The sequence below is a fragment of the Apus apus genome, chromosome 4 (genome assembly GCF_020740795.1).
Source record: "Apus apus isolate bApuApu2 chromosome 4, bApuApu2.pri.cur, whole genome shotgun sequence".
Taxonomy (NCBI): Eukaryota; Metazoa; Chordata; class Aves; order Apodiformes; family Apodidae; genus Apus; species Apus apus.
Genome location: NC_067285.1, coordinates 105,550,389 through 105,570,951, shown reverse-complemented (window position 1 = coordinate 105,570,951; position 20,563 = coordinate 105,550,389). Strand labels below are relative to the sequence as shown.

The following is a 20,563-nucleotide window of genomic DNA, read 5'->3' as shown; positions in this document are numbered from 1 at the left end:
AAGAAGGCAGATAGAAAATTAGAAATTATTAAATTATTGGGCAAGGAATAGAATATAGATAGAAATATAATAGAATAAGGAATGAAAATACTGAACATTATAGCACTGTGTAAATCTACAATGCAGGCATTTGCACATTGTATGAAAGTTTAATTTTCATCTGAGGAAGCGATGGTGAAAATGTTCGTATATTGTACTGTGCAGTAGAAAAAGAGTAAGAGAGGGTTCTGGTATGTACACAAAATATCCTGTAGGGAGAGATTATGTATAGCAGAACTATTTTTATATATATTTTTTTTCTTCTTTGCTATTTTAAAAATGGACGGGGAAATGATCGAGTTGAGGTGAAAAGAAAAATTACTGCTTCTTGGTGCTTACTTTAATTTCGTGTACCCCAGCTCTTAGCTAGACTGCAGATTGAAACTACAATGTATGCTCTGTTGCAGGAGGTTTGATCAGAGTCTGAGGTGCAGTAGTTCTGGTGTCCAGAACACCTTGTGGTAATAAACGGGTGTAGAAAATACGCAGATTCATGAAGGAAGGGTTTTTCAAGGGCTGCTAAAGGCAATGGTACAAATACAGCCTCAGTTTGAGAAATAGTAGGAGGTTACTAGATGGTGGGGATGAATATCAAAGAATACCTTTACTGCTTGGGAATACTGTTTTTGTGCTTTAATATTCCGTTCATGAGTATCTACTCCTGGCAATTGCCAGTTGGCATGTTAGGTTGGCTCCGCTTGTTGTCTCATTCCGTATGGCCTTTTTTATGTAGAATGGGTAAAGCAGTCAATATTAACTGCAAATAACTGTTATGAGTTTAGGAATTTGTCTGCATTTCTGTTTTATGTTTGTGTGAAAGGTAAAGGTATCTTTCTTCAGTATTTAGCACATTCCTGGTTACACATCAAATACAGAGGCAATTTGATAGTTCTGTGCCTTTTTTGAAGCTGTTTGATTCCAAGTGTAACTTTTCCTGTGAAGTGCCTCTCCTCTGACACAATGCATTCTCAATGCATTTTCTTGCAGGCTTTGATGGATTCCAATCTTCCTAGGTTACAATTAGAACTGTATAAAGAGATTAAAAAGGTGAGTTTCTAACTTTCGTATCCTTTTAAAATATGGTACCTAGTACGTGTTTTTGTATATTGGAATGTGGCATTTATGTAAATAAATAGCATATTTCTTATAAGATCAAGATCAAAGCTTCACTTTGGAAGGATCTGTGACAGTTTAATATATTATTCTACCCAGTTCCTCACTATTGGCCCTGTTGTTTAGATTTAACCACTCTTGAAACCTTATCTGGCAGAAAATACGTGAGCATTTGGTGTGAACAGCAGTCTGAGTTAACCTTAGTGACTGCACCCAAATGAATAAGGCATATTCATGTTTGCTCCACTGACCAAGCTGGAAAGAGTAACTTCAAGCAAAAGGTTGCTGAAAAGTGGGTGGAGGACAGTGACATTCATAATTTGAAATAAAGTTTTGGAGGAATCATAAGGACCTGAAGTGACCTGATACAAGTTTTAACTACTTTGTTTTCTGAATGTGTGATATGTACTTACAGCTTTTGTAAGAAGTATAGGTAAAAATACTGAATCATCTCTCTTTGTAGCAGAAGTCATTTTAATTGTGTCCACGGAAAGAATTTTAGTAATTAACTTTTTAAAGTATATGACTACAAAAGGAAAATGCTCTGTGCTGGTCACTGTCACTGAAATAATGTTCCTTGCATCTAGAAGCATATAGGAAGGCTATATAGACAGCAAGGCTTGTATAGAGAGAAAATATAGATGTTATTTGGCATACGGTAATGCTACTGTTTTTTGTTACATTTTATTGGGAATGACAGGACTCTAGAAAATAAATAACAAAAGCAATGTGGATAGCATTTAATCTGTTAGATGTGGACTATTTGTAGGCCTTGCATGAATATCTTACTGTATTGTACCTTAATGTCCCTCAAAATTTTTGAGGGTGTAGAAGTAAATGTTAGCTAGACATTAACAAAAAACAGCCAACATGAACAAAAATCACTTGGAAGTTTCTGCATGTTATGACCAGATGCAGGAGGAAATAGTTTGTTGCTCAGGTGCCATGTGCTTCTTGAATAGTTGCTTTCAGATTCATGGCACAGACAAGAGAGAAGTAGCAGGCATAACAGGAGCACCCAGCAGACTGAATTTTGTTTGTGCATCAGTTGCATCACTTTAAGAGCCATGCCAGAATCTGTTGTTTGGCTCTGAACCTCAGAAGTGCTCATTTTGTAATTCAGGTGCAAGTTTTTTTACTTGTCATGTTAACAAGACCGTGAGCCTTTGTTATACTAGCTAAAGAAAGTATGAAAGAAATGACAGTTTCCAAACATCTCAGCTCTGTCTTCAAAGGGACTTGACTTAAGAAGCATTTTGTTTAGGTTCAAACTACACGAGGTACACAATTTCTTCTAGACTTCTATTGATTTGCATGGTTTTCTGTTTTTCCAGCAATACTAAGGAACTTTACTGTATCCTTAAACACTGGGTCTAAAGCCAGTCCAGCTCAAGAGACTAATTTTCTGGATGCAAGCCATCATGAAGTGATACAGATCAATATGTGGATGTTTTCTTTGTTGCACTCAGGAGCTGAGCATTACTTATTTGCATATCTCCACTTCTGTCAATTTTATGCTGCACTTACATCTCTGCAAGTGTTCCAGTTATTTTTTTAGACTCTGATATCATCAGTGTTTCTTTGTTGGCTGATGCCATTCTCTGTGGTATTTTAAGCTGATTTCAGCAGACTGGAGATCTCAGATATTTCCTTCTTTCTTGTAGTTCCTTACTATATTCATTTTGGGTCACTTGGAAAATTCCTAAAACCATGTAGAAAAATGAAACAGTCATGAGGTTGACTTAACTTCCTTTGGACTAAAGGAAATGTATGGCTTTCAACTAAGGGAAGGGGTTAAATCTAAATCTGTTGAAGTCAAATTGTATAAAACCATATACTGTTGTGTATTATAAATATTATTTAGGAAATGGTTTTGCCTGATGAAATGTAACAATTATGTACTTTGTCTAGAATGGTGCTTCCAGAAGTTTACGTGCTGCACTCTGGAGATTTGCTGAGCTTGCCCATCTAGTTCGGCCTCAAAAGTGCAGGTAAGGAAATCCTGGTAGTGAACGTTCTGAAAAGCACTTAACAAACTGTAGGTGTTAGCAAAAAGGTACAGTTCTTAATGTAAAATGTATAACTGGGAGGTTGGAAGAATTCCTGTCATATTATTCTCTTTGAAGTAACTGTATTTGTTTAGCTGGTTTTCTTTCAGCGGAGTTTTTAGTTCTGTGCTGTACATGACTCTGGGGGAAGTGCAGGGAAACTTCTGGAGACTATGACTTGCATTTTTTTAAGAACTCTTGAGTTCTATCTTAATGTTGGCAAATTGTATTCAAAAGTCTGTTGTCTCCTTACATTCAAAATAGCTAACAGGTACATTTTTTTATGATTTAGTAATACCACAGAATTTTTAAGTGTGAATTAGAAGTGTTTAGGTGGGTTTAGTTGTTCTGATCTGAAGTGAGTTTTTCTCCTTTGCCACACTTAGGCCATACTTAGTGAACCTTTTACCCTGTCTAACACGGATAAGTAAGAGACCCGAAGAGTCGGTACAGGAGACACTGGCTGCAGCAATACCAAAAATCATGGCGGCATTTGGCAATTTTGCAAACGACAATGAGATTAAGGTATCTCTCTTGAACCTCTTAGTGCTCCCTGTTATATCTCAAAGCACAGTAAGCTGTCAGCATTATCAATTAGATGCTACAGAAAGCAGCGTTACAGCTGCGTGTCTGAATTGAAGCAAAAGATGCCCTTGCTAGATATACGTGAAGTAATGCTTTGAGTGGACAAAAAATGCATTTGCTGATGACTTAATTCACTTCTACCTCCTTTTCTCTCTCCCAAACTTAAGTAAGATATCTTTATTTTTAGGCTTTATTGAAGGCTTTCATAGCTAATCTTAAATCCAGCTCCCCTACTATCCGTCGAACAGCAGCAGGATCAGCAGTGAGCATCTGCCAAAACTCACGAAGAACACAGTATTTCTATGCCTGGTTATTGAATGTACTTTTAGGTAAGATTAAAAAATAATAAATTTGCTTCAGGTATAAGTAACATGAATTTTTTTTCCATGTAAGACACTTTTCAGATGCAGGAAGTTTTCAGGCAAAGCAAGGATATGTAGACTACCAGTTACCCTGCTAATGCTTTCTGTATATTGTGTTGTTAGGTGAAGATATGACTAAAGCAATTTGTATCTCTATGTGTGCTGTAGTGCTAGTTCAATAATGTTGAAAAAATGCTAGGGAAACAAATAGTCTGTTGGAAAACAAGGAGGCTTAGGGATCCTGGAAGAAATTGTTCAGGAGACTTGTGTTGCTCACCAGCTTGGTTGTTAGTGCAGCAGATCTGAATGGAAGATATGACTGCTATTTCTGGGTCATGAAGACATACCCTGTAACCTTTTTTTAGAAGTAGTACAATGTAGATTCTTTGTTGAAAATCTAACTTAGACCAGAAATGGATTTTTTTTTATTTAAAAGCACAGAACTTTGTGGCAACTTTGCTTCTGGTTTTCTTTAGCTGTAAAGTTTGTTTAGTCTTTGGGGTGTGTTGGAACTCATGATGAGACACTTCTCTGGATTGTAGTGAAAAATTTTGCCTCAGTGCTGTTACTAACAAGGGCTTGTTTACTATCTAGGTTTTATTGCAAAAGGGGAGAGAGGTAAGGAAGACCAATGGGTGAAAAGTTCAAATTCCATGGAGTGACTTTCCTCAGTCTATGTGACTTGGAAATTATGTACTTCTGTGCACGCATTGTTCTTTCCTGCCTCAATAGTATGTTTTATAGCATCCTGGCAGTATTAAGGAATTCAGACAGGAGCACTAATAGGAACTCCATTAACTGATTCTGATTTGTTTTGTTTGTTTGTTTTTTCCTCTGCATAGAACATTGTGTTTTCTTACATAACTTGTACTTCTTCTTTGTTTTGGGTTCTATTCTGTGATTAGCAGGTATGTATGTGGAACAAGGTTTCCAATACTTCAGGGAGGAGGCAAAAGTGTAAATGTTATTCATTAGAACAGTGGCACATGTATGTGTGAGGGAGTTGTGTTTGGACCTAATTAAACTGCCAAGTGGAGAGAGGAGGCAGGTGAAGGGAGCAAGAGAGTCTAAATCACTTGGTGAAGGCATCCAGTATTAAGGAAAATAATTTTTTTTGTCTTTTGAGCAAGAAGAGGTAGAGAACAGAGAAGATGAGACAGAGTCCTCTGACCATTCTCCACATTGCTTAAATCGTTGTCAGGAGTACTATACACTGCACGTTTTCAAATGTTCCTACTTTTAGAAAGCATTCCTAAGTTTCTGCTAGGTTTTGGTTTTGTTTTGTTTTAAAAAGCTGTATATGAAATACATGAAATAACATTTGTGTTGAAACTAACCACTGTTGATAAGTTGACTGCTTCTTTTCTACTCCCCAGGCTTGTTGGTTCCTGTAGAAGATGATCATCCAACTCTTTTAATTCTGGGTGTTTTACTTACACTAAGGTATCTCATACCTTTATTGCAACAACAAGTAAAGGATACCAGCCTGAAGGGCAGTTTTGGAGTAACAAGAAAAGAAACAGAGATTTCGCCTTCACAAGAACAGCTTATACAGGTAACATATGAATAATAAAATTAGCCTCAAGATTGCTAATTGTAAGGAAAAGAAATAAATCTTGTATATAGTATGATACAGCACTAGTTTGATGTTGAATATTCTGAGTTCTGTTCTCAAATTCCTTCTAATCTTGGTAAATGATACTTGGTCCAGTGACTGGAATTATTCATAAATAATGGCCAGAAAACCCAGGAAAATTAATCAGCAGCATTTGTTAGGTGTTTCCTTTATGTTCTTTGGTGTGATTCTTCCTTCTGTAACAGTAAAGAGAAACAACAGACTTCTACAAAAAAGCAGTTCAATGGCTACAATTTATTGACATTGAACCTTTTGAGAGTGTGGTGAAGATTAGATACAGTAAATGTCAGTAACTTTTAATGCATCACTGAAATTTAGTGTGGGATATGAGAAGAAATGTAGTCTGTTGTGTCTTGATAGTCACTCCAGTGCTTTGTTGGATTTTAGGTTTATGAATTGACTCTGTATTACACCCAGCATCAGGACCATAATGTTGTGACTGGAGCTTTAGAGTTATTACAACAGCTCTTTAGAACACCACCACCTGAACTTCTCCATGCCCTGACTGCTTCAGGGGGCATTGCACAGGTCAGTGTATCCAGAGATGAATCTGCCAGCAGGAGCCGCAGTGGGAGCATCGTGGAACTTATTGGTAAGCTCTATTTTAGGTAGTTCAAGTAAAGGGAAGATGAACACACATCACCAGCTCTATGTCTCAGTGTTTGCCAAAAGCATGAAGGATATAATGAAATGTATAGTTACGCATGACTTTTTGTTTCCCCAGGTACACTAAAAGGTGTTTTTTTTTTCTCCATTCATTATTCAATGAATGCACAATGACAAACTCCAGAGTATTTTTCTACAGTTTGTGTTACTGGTTTTTTTTGGTTACACAGAACAGGTTAACTGTGGTGACAGATTTTTATTTTTTTTTGTTCCTCACAAAATTAATGATGTTCTCACCAAGCATCTGACAACTGTGATTCATAAAAAGCTGATCTAATCAGAATTTATATTAACTGAGAGCTCCTTGCTGAACGCCAAAACCAGCATGAAATGAAAGCATGACTTAAATTTATCTATAACTGTTAAAATCAGCTGTCAGTGTTCTCGTCTGTGAAGTGCATGTTCTTAAAAGTGCCTCTTAACTGCTACTTATGTGTTTCAAAATAATTAGTCTCTGGTTTTCTCTAAGGACTTCTGTATTGAACTAATGGATCATTCTAATATTGTTGCTATTAGAAGGCAATTCATTAGCCAGAAGCAATCATAGTAGTGAAATTTAGAGCATATTTTTGTAAAAGCAAACTTTGCACAAGTGGCTTGGAAAAAAGGTCACTTGATGGCAAATGATACAAAACCTTGGACTTCAAAACAACAAGCTTGCTGTTTCTTCCTGGCTTTGGTTTTTTTAATTTTGCCCTTCCCATTTGTGGCTATTAGAATTCCTTCATGATTCCAGCAGCTCTGTCTTTGCCCTGATGTGTTACTTTCTGTGATTTGCAGCTGGAGGGGGGTCTTCATGCAGCCCTGTTCTTGCGAGAAAACATAAAGGTGATTCTTTTTAAAAACAAATATTGCATTACTTCCTGATTTTTTTGGCTTTTTTTCCCCCCCCTTCCCACTTCATTGTCTTGCTGAACTTTGGTCTTCATTCACAAATGCCTTTGTGTTATCAGCTGAGCTTAATCACTGTAAATCTTAAGAATTCTGATGTGATTTCTGAAATGGCAATCAAAATATTCTAAAATTATTAAAAGCAGTATCAGTCTTATTTTTGCTATAGTTCACTGACAAAATTATGGTGGTGAATATTGGTGCGATTTTCACTTTGAAAGAGCACATCTAAAAATAATCTCTCTGAACAGGGCATTCTTCCATTTGATGGTAATATTTAACCTTTAATGTAACTCACAAAATATTTAACCTTCTTCGTTTTGTTGGGCCTGGTTTATTTCTTCTTTCATTAATGCATGTGCATGTTTGTTTGCATGCTTTGATGTGATGCTTTTTAATTTTTATGTTAAAGATGGTTAATTCTATTCATACTATGTCTTGCTGTGAATGTTTTCATTTCTTCCTTCAGTAGATGATTCATTTAGCAGGATTTTAAATAATACAATTGCTCTGAAGTATTATTTTCCCATGAAAGCACTTCCTATCTAGTTATATGTTTACACTTTGCTTAAAGCCAGTCATATCAGTAGTGGAATCACTGTATATACAGCTTTGTAACAGTTTCATAATTTTTTAGGTGAACACAATGTTATTATTGCAGTGGACCTATGTGTGAGTGTAGTGCAATCATGCAAGCACAGTTAGCAGAGAGATGTGTAATACTGTAAATAAAATCTTCAAGGAAAATTGTCAAAGACTAAATAAGATGATGCAAACTTTTAAGGACCATTATAGCAACTAGCTTGCAATTTATCCAAGTATGTCCTTCTATTTTTGTTTGCAAGGTATCTCATAATGCTTAAAGATTATACCTGTATGCTTTAAGAATACACATAAATGTAAAATAATGGTTAGAGCTGAACGAAATAGTGCTTTATGGATACAGAGGTAATTTCTAGGTTAGAAACAGTAGAGTGAGAGAGTGTTCCAAAAGTAGATAATGCTGCAGCATCCGAAGATGAGACAGAATCATAGAATCATTAAAGTTGGAAGGGACCTCAAAGATCATCAAGTTCCAACCCCCCTGCCATGAGCAGGGAACCCTGCCACCACAAAACCTCGTCCAACCTGGCCTTAAAAACCTCCAGGGATGGGGCGTCAACAAACTCCCTGGGCAACCCGTTCTAGTTCCTTACCACCCCTGTAGTGAAGAATTTCTTCCTAATATCTAACCTAAATGTCCCCTTCTCAGTTTAAAACCATTACCCCTTGTCCTGTCACTATCCCCTCTCTCAGTTTAAAACCATTACCCCTTGTCCTGTCACAGCTTTCTTGTAGGCCCCTTTCACGTACTGGAGGGTGCTCTAAGGTCTCCCCAGAACCTTCTCTTCTCCAGGCGGAACAGCCCCTATTTTCTTAGCTTGTCTTCACAGCAGAGGTGCTCCAAGGCCTTTGATCATCTTGGTGGCCCTTCTTTGGGCCCTCTCCAGCAGGCCCATATCTTTCTTGTGCTGAGGGCTCCAGAACTGTACACAGTATTCCAGGTGGGGTCTCACCAGAGCAGAGTAGAGGGGCAGAATCACCTCCCTGGCTCTGCTGGCCACACTTTTGCTGCAGCCCGGGACACAATTGGCTCTCTGGGCTCCAGCACACACTGGCAGCTCATGTTGAGCTTCTCATCAACTATCACCCTCAAGTTGTTTTCCTCAGGACTGCTCTCCAGCCATTCTCCCCCCCAGCCTGGGAGGATGTCCCTGAGGGTTGCACCGACCCAGGTGCAGGACCCTGCACTGGGCCTTGTTGAACATCATGAGGTTGGCACTGGCCCACCTCTCCAGCCTGTCAAGGTCCCTCTGGATGGCGTCCCTTCCGTCTTGGGTGTCAACCACACCACACACGTTGGTATTGTCAGCAGATTTGCTGAGGACACACTCAAATCCCACTGTCCGTGTGTCCAACAAAGATGTTAAACAGCACTGGTCCCAACACTGACCCCTGACGGGCACCACTTGTCACTTGCCTCCATTTGGACATTGAACCATTGACCACAACTCTCTGGGTGTGGCCATCCAGCCAATCTCTTATCCAGCAAGTGGTCCATCTATCAAATCCATGCCTTGTCAGTTTTGAGACCAGGATGTCATGTGGGACAGTGTCAAATGCCTTGCACAAACCCAGGTAGATGATGTCAGTTGCTCTGCCACCATCCACCATCTCTGTAGCCTTGTTGTAGAAGGCCACCAGGTTGGTCGGGCATGACTTGCCCTTAGTGAAGCCATGTTGACTGTAACCAGTCACCTTATTTTCCATGTGCCTTAGCAGACTTTCCAGGAGGATCTGCTCCATGGCCTTGTCAGGCACAGAGGTGAGACTGACCAAACAGCCTGTAGTTCCCCGGGTCTTCCTTTTTCCCCTTTTTAAAAATAGGAGCTATGTTCTCCTTTTTCCAGTCAGCAGGAACCTCACCAGACTGCCATGGCCATTATTTGTTGAATGCAACAAATAAGAATAACAACACATAACAGTTTTAAATGAAAAATGGTAAATTATCATTTTGATATGTGACTTGTTAGTAGCCTTCAGTATAACTTTGCAGTATTAACAATACTGTAAATTTAATTAAAGTAACTTGTTAAAACACTAACCTTTCCTTTGCTCATTGGGAATACATGTGAGTCATCAGCTTTTATCCTTTTTCAAGATCACAATATGAAGATTTTGTGGTCTAAAACAATGGCTTAAATGTATTTTAAGGAATCTTTTCATGACTTCGTGCATGATTTGTTTAATTTCAAATTGTGAATTGTTCATTTCCTGCTGCTCTCCCATCATAGGAAGTAGGGAAAAATCAAGCCTATTCCCAGTTCCTACTTGAAGTGGTTTTGCAGTCGACTACTGTATAGAGTAGTAGGCTTCTGCTACTGGCTTTTGGTGAAACTCCTCTAGCTGTAATATCCCTTTTCTGTGTAGGAATGTGAAGTGAGACTCATCTACAGAAATCTGTGACCCTAACATAAGAACTCAGATATTCCATGTCTTTTCAGTCTTGCTGCTTCAGACCAACTTTAGTTTTGAGCAACTTGCCTTTGTTGGTTTGTGTGTTTCAGCTTCAGAAAATTACTTGCAAAAAAGGCTGAAGACGCGTTCTGAAATGGAAGCCTGTGGTTTCATCTTAATTCCCCCCCCCAAATAATGGAAAATTATCCTGCAGCTTGTTTTATATACATACTTGATCATACAAAGCCTAATATGCCTAATGAGTATTTTTCAGTGTCCTTCCTCCTTGACTTACTTTTAAAGGTAATCAGCTGTGGAAAGCAGAAGAATATCGTGGTTTGTTTCAATGAAATGGATGTAAATTTGAGAAAGAACAGAAGAATATACTATCTTTCATGCTTTTTGTTGGGAACTCTTAGCAGGATTTTACTCATTCTTTTATAGGAGTGTGTAGTTCTCAATTAGTTTCACTGTTCGTAGAACATAGATGGAAATGTCACGGTTGCTTTTCTGCCTCACAGGTTAATAGGATAAAGCATACTTTTTGGAGGAAGACAGTTCTATAATGTTACTGTTATGTATGAAAGCAGTTGTGACAGAAATTTTTTTAGAAGTCTGCTAATGATTTTTTACCCTCGGTAACTTAATTGAGATGTATAAGAATTCACCTAGAATTTTCAAAACATTGGTATCTTGCATGGTGAAGCTTATTCTAAATAGGAAAACAGGCTTATCTCAAAGCAGTTATGAATACCTCTCTCTCAGCAAGTGACTTGCAAGATCCAGAAGTTTGGGCTCAATAGCTCCCTCTGCACTTTATATCCTGTCCCATTTACAGACTTTACAGTACACTTCCACCCTTGGTTTGCTCCCAGGCAGTGTGCATCTGCAGCTATCTTTCTCTTTTTGCTGCCTCTATTTAAAATAGATAGTACTCTGTGAGAGAACTCTGTGATGTTTATCTTAAGTTAAAAGTAGTTCTCATTTTTCCTGTGGCAAAAGCCTCTCTGAAGGTTTTTGCCTTAATAGTCCCTGGTTTAATGGCTGTTGTCCATGGTTCATCACTCTGTCCCACTTACATTGTCTTTTGCTTCTAGTCTGTGCTGCTCTTCCCTCTAGGCATTTTCCATTCTGTTATCATTGGAGTTCCAAGCCGTGAACTGCAAGTAGCCTTTGATAATTTTCTTGTCCTTAAGGAGGGAGAGGTTGTTTATTCTATTACTTGTGGTGCTTTAATGTCCTTCTGAATTGAGGGCAGACATCCAGATGCCAATTATCCAGTCCTTATTAATTGGACATACTTGACAAAATCAGTGGAATCTTAAACATAGTCCATAAAAATAAACTAGAATGGTCATAGGTAGTTTCTTGAATGGTTACACTGGTAGGTAAAATTACTTAACTGCATGTTTCCTTGTCACTGCTGTCTGTTTCTCTCCTGATCAGATAGTGGGAAACTGGATATTCACTTGCTGCGTTCCTTTCTCTTTCCCACCTGTTGCCTGTCGTAGCTTTGAAGAATGGTTTGGATAAAATTTTTTTAAAAATTCATATCTAACTGACTTCATCTGTTCAGCATTTCAAGTTGTCTCTAATTATGGAAAGATGTAAAGGTTTTTCTTCTTACCACTTCTCAGGTAAAATACTACTTGGTGAAGAAGAAGGTTTGGAGGATGATCCTGAAACCCGCTCGGATGTCAGCTCTGCATCCTTTGCAGGTAGCTGACTTTCTCTCTAGCAGGGCAATCAACCTCGTTTACTATACATTAGAAATCTATTCTTTTATTGCTCTAAATAAAATATAAATGTGATGTGTTATAGTGACTAAGAAGTGAATGGGCACTGAAAATACATGCTAACAAACTGAAACCATGAATAATCCCTGGTATAAAACTTACACTTAGCTAATGAAGTTGACTGATTTTATTTTATTTTATTTAATGGATAGGCTGTCATATTGAGCTACTGGCATAGATGGACTGAAATCTTAGACATGCTTATTTTTGTACTGCTAGTTTAACTGACCTTAGCCTAGTTGAATATGTTGGTTATTATGTGGTGTCTATATCAAGAGTAAAATAAAAGTGTAAACATTTGATTGACCCATAAATGTCTGTGTTTTGCAGCTTCTGTGAAGGGTGAGATAACCAGTGAACTAGCTACTTCATCAGGAGTATCGACAGCTGGGTCAGTAGGGGGTTCATCTGCTGATTCTACTGGACATGACATCATCACCGAGCAGCCACGTTCCCAACATACGCTGCAGTCAGACTCTGTAGACCTGCCAAGCTGTGATTTGACAAGTACAACCACTGAAGGGGAAGAGGATGATGTGCTTAGTCGAAGTTCCAGCCAGATCAGTGCTGTCCAGTCAGATCCTACTATGGACTTGAATGATGGGACACAGGCTTCCTCACCAATTAGTGATAGCTCTCAGACTACTACCGAAGGTCCAGACTCTGCTGTAACACCTTCTGACAGTTCAGAAATTGTAAGTGAGCAACGGGCAGAGGGGGGATCCCCTTCTACTGAGGGGCCCGACATATCGCAGAGCTCTTCCATGGCGGGCCCAGACTTGGATTCATCTACTTACTTGTCTTCTACTTTTCCATCCTCAGCTAGTAACAATGGAATGGTCAGCAGCTCACACCTGTATTGGAGAGCTTGACCTCCTTTTAACAATTTCACTTAATCAGTAATTAAAAACCATAAAGCTATAATTAGTATGTTCACTGGGTGGGTCATATGAAGGCATGAACAGATAGTCGCTCACTGGAAGGATGTCAATATCAAAGTCTTGACATAAATGTATCATTTTAGTAGTATATTGTTAATTTCGTGTATATATAAACAACAGTTTTGGTGCAGGAGGAGTAATGGAAGTGTTAAAGAGTGAACAAATACTCCTGCAGGTGTGAGGATTCAAGAACCACTCTTTTAGAAAATGTCCATTTTACTATTCTCTGTTTTAGAATGATGGAGTTAAAATACGTTCAAACTTGCTTGTCCTTTTTAGTCCTACACAGTGTGTTCTCAGTTTGACTTTACACATCCAGGACCGGTGAGCACATGGGAGAGTTTGACAGCAAGTTCAGTTTGTGACAGTAAAAGTGTTGGTTGTCTTTGGCAGCTGCTGAGATAGAGGGACAGTTGTGTTTGGCATAAGGGAGCAAAGAGCTGCAGAGGAGGCAAAGCACCACGAGTTTGACTTTCTCACTGTTAAGTTCATGGCTCAACTGGGAGACTGTCAGATGTGACTCTGGCCTCTAATAGCCCAAATGCTGGAGGAGGAAGGCAACTGCTTTGGGGCTGGCACACAGCTGTACACTGATATTTATCAGGCTCATATTTGCTTTCTGATTTTTTCTAGATCACTAACACTGTATGTTTGAGATTTAATACTGTGTGTTAAGCTTAGTTATTTTAAGTCCTCTCCTTACACTGTGTAGGTTTTGGAAGGTGCTGAAGGACAGTACTCGGGAATGCAGATTGGGCAACTGCAGGATGAGGAAGATGAGGCTGCAAATATTCTCCAAGATGATTCATCAGAGTCTTTCAGAAATTCTTCTATTGGTATGTTGATGAATGGCAGGGGAAAGTGGACACAGAACTGAGGACACCTTCAAGGCAGGTGTTACAGGTGCATCTGCTGTCTAACTTCCAAGGGACTGAAGAGCCGTGTAATGGATATGCAAAACAAATAACTAGATGGAAATGTAAAATTAGGAATATATTTTAGCACTTCTAATGAATCACTTGTTTTGATCATTGCTAATTCATTTTTCGTGTTTGTATAATTAAGTTCAACTGAAGTGCTTTTAATTTGCGTCTGAAATTATATATTCTGAATTGCCTTTTTCTAAAGCTCTGCAGCAGCCTCACCTGTTGAAAACCATGAGCCATAGTAGGCAGCCTTCTGATAGCAGTGTGGATAGATTTACATCAAAAGAAGATGGAGCAGATGCTGGTGATCATGAAAATAAGGTGAGAAGTAGTCACAGTGGTCTGGTTTAAAGTTTAAAGCCACTAAGTTTAAAAAATAAATACGTTTGCCATGATCATGTAATTTAGTGGTAACTGCGTGTTACCTCTATATGTGATTTACTTCATTAAAGGTCAAAATAACTAAGCTTGGGTAGTAAATTTGAGTTACAGCTTGAATTTCGTTTAACATAAGGTGAATGTTTGAGTGTTAACATCTTGAATGCAATCACCAGCAAAACTGTAACAGAACACAAACTACTGAGAACACAAACCCTTTTTATCTATGCATTAGTAGGTTACACTGATACTATATTGCCTGAAATACCTTTGTGCTGGTTGCTAGCTGTGTAGGTAACTTCACGGGCTCCTCAGAAGTTCCTCTTTGAGCCTGTCTTTCAGCAGAGAGGCTCGTGCCAGTACAACCACAGGTTGCTGGTTTCCTCTTACGGGTTTTTGACATTAGCTTTGGACCTTACTCTTAGCTGAGGCAAAAGGGTTTTATTTGTGGTAAGCAGAGGCAGATCAGCTTGGGCTGCTGGTGAACTCCAAATGTGGAACTACAGAGGGTTGTCAGCCTTCTTTGGAAACAATTTAGGAATTAATTTCTTGTCCTACAGAGTTTCCAAAGTTTATTGTTTGGTGATAAAAAGTAGTTATCAGACTCCTTCAGATGCAAAGAGCAAGTATAGGAAATTCATAAAATCTACAGAATAATTATGGTTTCTGTGATAAAATTAAACCAATTGTGTTACTGTATACAAACTTCCTGAAAGCATTAAATTTTAAGTCCCATTTTCAGAATACCTGTTAAACACATTTTGTATTACAACCTTTGTATATTTAAGGATGTGCGGTATTTCTGTATCTTGCTCTTAATATTGTATTTAAATTGGAGATTAATTTTTTTTTTTTTAAATCTAAAAATTGTGATTTGCCTTCATTAGCCCTCCAGGGTAAAAGGAGACATAGGTCACTATACCGATGAAAATTCTGCTCCTTTAGTGCACTGCGTTAGGCTTCTGTCAGCCTCTTTCCTACTTACTGGTGAGAAAGGAGGTAAGCTTCTGTTCAAGACTCGTTGATTCTTTGTGTCTCTCAATGTACCAAGTTGGAAATTTGATAAGTTTACTCTGTCTGGCTTCTAATTTTGCTGTATTGTAGATTTTGGGGTTGGGGTTTTTCTGTGGCTGTAGTGATTTGAACAATCACATCAGAATATGGAAAAACCTAAAAAAAATTGCAAATTTATGTCACTTTACAGTGAATCCTGTTTTGAACTGTTGGGCACCTAAAGAAGCGTTATGGTAGCTTAACCCATAAGTCAAATACTTAATTATGTTTAAAATTCTTCTGAGATTTAATTTGTGGTTTCATGACAGTTTCTAGATTGTATGAAGCTGCAAAGACAATATAATACCAGTTTGTCTTTCCTGTCAGTGTTGGGTTCCTGGTTTGTTCACTACAAAAGTGTTGATACCTTACTAAAGAAGCAATACACTGAGTTGCTGATCATTCTGTGGAAACTCCTAAAAATCAGTTCAGAAGTATACAGTTCTTTCAAATACTCATCTTAATATTTTTGCAATATTTTTTTCCAATGCATAATTTGTTTTAATTAAAACAAGATTAAAAATACCTTTTTTAGCTTTATCACTCAGTTGTGTTTTAATTCAGTGTTAATTATTTTGAATGTACTTCAGGTAGAGGAGGTGATGTTGCACCCATTTATATTTGGGAAATACGACTTCATATTTTAAATGATTTAGCTGTAATAATCCAGGGGATGGACCTAATGTTTTCAAAGGCTTAGCTTTTTCACAAGTTGATTTTCGCGATTTCACAAGTTGAACTTTTTTTCTCTGCTTTTGATATCTTCTAGCATTTGCCTAAGTTATTGTGATCATTTTTCATAGACTCAGAATATCTTGGGTTAGAAGGGGCCTCTAAAGGACATTTAATCAAATCACCCTACAGTAAGGAGGGACAGGACATCTCGCACTGGAACGGGTTGCTCAGAGCCCCATCAAGCCTGAACTTGAATGTCTCCAGAGATGGGGCCCCCACCACGTCTCTAGGCAACCTGTTCCAATGATCCACCAACCTCATATTGAAGAACTTTTTCCTAGTGTCCAGCCTAAATCTAACCTTTCCTAGCTTGAAACCATTACCCCTTTTCCTTTAGTCACATGCTCTAGTGAACAGGTATTTCCCAGCCACCTTATAGGCTTGTTTCAGATATTGTAAGGTCACTTTGAGGTCCCCCTGGAGTCTTCTCTTCTTCAGGCTGAACAACCCCAACTCCCTCAGCCTGTCTTCATAAGAGAGCTGCTCCAGCCCACAGATCATTTTTGTGGCCCTTCTCTGGACACATTCCAACAGCTCCACATCCTTCTTGTGCTGGGGGCACCAGAGCTGGACACAGTGTTCTAGGTGAGGTCTCACCAGGGCAGAGTAGAGGGGCAGAATCACCTCTCTTGATCTACTGGCCACACTCCTTTTCATGCAGCCCAGGATGGAGTTGGCCTTCTGGGCTGCAATTGCACATTGGTGGCTTATGTCCAGCTTTTGATCCACTAGTACCCCCAGGTCTTTTTCTACAGGGCTAATCTCCAGCATGTCTTCCCCCAGCCTGTGTCTGTATCTGGTTGCCCTGGCCCAGGTGCAGGACCCTGCACGTGGCCTTGTTGAACCTCATGAGGTTCACCTGGGCCCACTTCTCCAGCTTGTCCAGGTCCCTCTGGATGGCATCCTGTCCCTCTGGCATATGTATTTTTCATGCGTTTTTACACATGTGGTGGTCGAAGAGGTGCGTTTTGACAGTAAGTGATTGCTAGAGGAGGCTATTTGGGCTCAAAACAGGAATTATGTACCTTTTCAGCATAGCAATAAAATCTCAGTAGACATTTTCCAGAAAACCTTTGTCAGACACTGTTGCTTCCATTTTTCTTTCACTGGGAAGTCTCTGTCACACACGTGTGCTTGTGTGTCAGTATTTATGAGCATTTAAGGTATTTGTTCTTTTTCCCTTTTCTGATCTGATATTTGTACTCATGTTCTCTGCTAGTGTAGTGTTTTTGGAAGGACAGTGTAGTAGCTGTATTCTCAGCAATGAAGGGAGTTAGAAGTGTGTGTGATTATTAGTTAGGTTTTTTACTTTTTGAAAAAAAAAACCAACACCAAAATGGATACAACTGTTTTTTCTGCTAAAATGCAACTTCTTTCTCTGCCTTTATATTTTTTGTCCAGGTTAAGCTATTTATATGATATGTAATTATTAATTAACTTAAAGCAATTTGGGAAGCTTTTAAATACCCTTTTTTTCCCCCTCCCCCAGCTTTAGTTCCTGACAGAGATGTGAGAGTCAGTGTAAAAGCCCTGGCAGTAAGTTGTGTTGGAGCAGCTGTTGCTCTTCACCCTGAGTCTTTCTTCAGCAAACTGTATAAAACACCCCTGGAAGCAATGGGAGAAGAGTATGGTATGTTGGAGTTCACATACTTCATTTCAACAGTTGTGTTTGGGTTTTGAAATAAGTGAGGCAGCATCTATGCTGAAAACTGGTAAATGCAGTTTAGTATGTGCAAACAAACCAAGTGGAAGAATTATGTTGTCTGCACTGATAGCATGTGGGGTGAGATTTTATTTTTTTGTAATAAGTGTTAAATTTCAGTGGAGGAGCTTAAATATGACAGATTTAAGGTGTTTTAGTACAACTGCTGTATAGAAGTGGTTGTTTTATCTTAGAAATTGTTTCTTCTCATTTAGATCAGGCCATTTTGTAGATGGTTTCTAAGCCACTAGATTAATTCTTGTGAATGTTACAGTATGATCAGCAGGGACCTGGAGTAATCAACTGGTTTGATACTGATGGAAGCAAGGGTGGAGTGTTGAACAAAACTTAGATTTCCTCAGGGCATTTTGTGTACAATTGAAATCAATCAGTAGTGGTTTTATGTGATCATTGGTCTGCATGGTATGAATGATCCATGGCTTACATGCAAGGGATCTCTCAAAGGTAGAACTAGGGCAGGTGTCTTGTGAAGATACTGACAATGACTGTACAGCAATTGGTAACTCCACTGAAGCATTTTTAGGGATCAGTTAAGTCTAAGACTAGTATTTTTAAAATAAAGTAGTTGTAACTTATTTTCTTAGAGGAGCAGTATGTGTCAGATATTCTGAACTACATTGACCATGGAGATCCCCAGATTAGAGGAGCTACTGCCATTCTGTGTGGAACAATTGTCAACTCCATTCTAATTAAATCCCGCTTTGATGTGGAAAAATGGCTGATCAATGTCAGAAGCTCAACAGGTAACAATGAATTTTAAGGTTGTCTTTTTTTTAATGTAACCAAAATTTTATTTTGTTTTAATTGCCTAAAATGTTTCTGGTTTTTTTTGTAGGAAATCTCTTTTCCTTGGTAGACTGCATACCTCTGTTACAGAAAACACTGAAGGATGAGTCCTCTGTTACATGCAAACTGGCTTGTACAGCTGTGAGGGTAAGCAGAAGCAGTAATTTTTCTGCACCACCACAGATCACAGGGGTGTTATAAGTTGACTAGGATCCTGCCCTGCTCACATGTATAAGCATGGAGCAATAAATGACTTTTTCCCCAGTGACTTCATTGTAGAAAACATGGATTCAGTTACAGAAAAGTAGGAGCAAAAAGTTGGAAAATAATTATGTTGGTTAGAATGTGTAGCAGCATAATATAATAATTATATTTCTAGTCATAAATGTACTGATATGAGCTGTAATGTTACCTTAAGCAACAGTAGGATGAGTGCATTAGATAGAAAGGATATCAAGCCTAAACAGGAAGTGTGAATGTGTAACAGTCATATCCTGTATTTGGAGAGCAAAAATTAAATACGAGAAAATACAAGTAAAATAGTAATTGTTTTCTGAACAATGATTTTTAAAAATGAGGAAAATCTTAGGACAGTAAGGGTTTCATATTGGGTGAAAGATCCATCAGGCAATTGTTAAAATATAGATGATAGCTGAATTTGTGAGTGGAACTTAAAGCATGGGAATTATATTTCTGTAATAACATCTCTGGAAGGTGTGCTATTAAGAAGCAGAGGGGTGAAGGAGTGAGCTTTTCCTTCAGGAATTTGCAAAAAAAACTAGAACAATGAGGACAAATTTGAGGCCAAGGGAAATCAGTTCATCAGGGAGGGGCACAGGGTGGCTGACTATTGCAACTTATGGGTCAGTGAGGCAAAACACAGTTTTTTATAAAAATGCAGTTAACCTATGGAAAGTATTATTTCATGTGTTAAGAGGAGGGGTCTGTGATCCAGCTCAGGGAAGGAAATCCAGTTAGTGTAATGATGCAATCTTTTTAACATTGTGTTCCATGATCTTACTGTTTGAATATAGTGGTTTCATGTGCAATTGCACTTTTTAGAAGACTTAAATAGAATTCAGTTCAGTTCAGGCAACTTACATTGGGAAATTCTGATGTTTTCTTTCTCTTGGTATATAATGTAGCCTGACTTCATAACTTTCAGCATTTTTGTTTGTTAATCCCTGAAGAAGAAGCTACATTTTTGTGTAGTTAAATAAGATGTAGAAGTATAGAATTCTTTGACTTTTTCCAAAGATCACATGCTTTGCATATAGTTGAACAGGCATTAAAATGAGGAGGTAGACTTATTGAAAAACTTTGGGAATCAGAAGCAGGGGTCTTAAAAATACCCAGTGGAAATTAGGAGAGACAGTTTTCAAATAGCAAAGAAAATAATGCTTGTGATGTTTAAGCCCTGTTGAGTTTTAGACCTTGCTCACTGGAGGATTGTCCTGTGATCTCTGAGGATTGTGGTCCTCTCCAGAGTTTAAATTCAGCAATAGATCTTAGTAGTTTGCAATGCTAGGACACCAGCTCCCCATACCTAACTCTGGTACTGTCTCCTAGCTCTTAAGCAATAACTTTTTTTAGCATTCTAAACAAAACAAACTGTTATGATCACTTACATACTTTGATTCAGAGAACCTCTTCAGTAATGTAACTGAAAGCTATTTTTTCTTCACAGCATTGCATCATGAGCTTATGTAGTAGCAGTTACAGTGAACTAGGTTTACAATTAATTGTTGACCTCCTTACACTGAAGAATAGCTCATATTGGCTAGTAAGGACTGAACTTCTGGAAACACTTGCAGAGGTAGATTTTCGGTAAGTGTTTTTCCATGGGTGTTGTAACTACAATGCAAAGATGTTGTGTTTAGGAAACTGG

At 38.4% G+C, this 20,563-nt stretch overlaps 1 protein-coding gene across 2 annotated transcripts in view; it reads left to right on the top strand.

The window, feature by feature from the left end:
* HTT (huntingtin) overlaps positions 1-20,563 on the top strand; it is an 84,124-nt gene that overhangs the window by 8,385 nt on the left and 55,176 nt on the right. Inside the window, exons 4-19 of one of the 2 annotated variants that reach the window (XM_051617074.1) lie at positions 1,027-1,086; positions 3,064-3,143; positions 3,587-3,725; positions 3,973-4,114; positions 5,524-5,702; positions 6,171-6,375; positions 7,230-7,277; positions 11,975-12,055; positions 12,464-12,828; positions 13,787-13,910; positions 14,203-14,321; positions 15,266-15,377; positions 17,656-17,796; positions 18,474-18,632; positions 18,725-18,822; positions 20,363-20,502. In XM_051617074.1, coding sequence (XP_051473034.1) covers positions 1,027-1,086; positions 3,064-3,143; positions 3,587-3,725; positions 3,973-4,114; positions 5,524-5,702; positions 6,171-6,375; positions 7,230-7,277; positions 11,975-12,055; positions 12,464-12,828; positions 13,787-13,910; positions 14,203-14,321; positions 15,266-15,377; positions 17,656-17,796; positions 18,474-18,632; positions 18,725-18,822; positions 20,363-20,502 — 2,192 coding nt within the window. The remainder of the gene's footprint in view (positions 1-1,026; positions 1,087-3,063; positions 3,144-3,586; positions 3,726-3,972; positions 4,115-5,523; positions 5,703-6,170; positions 6,376-7,229; positions 7,278-11,974; positions 12,056-12,463; positions 12,829-13,786; positions 13,911-14,202; positions 14,322-15,265; positions 15,378-17,655; positions 17,797-18,473; positions 18,633-18,724; positions 18,823-20,362; positions 20,503-20,563) is intronic. The other variant, XM_051617075.1, reaches the window with a different exon arrangement.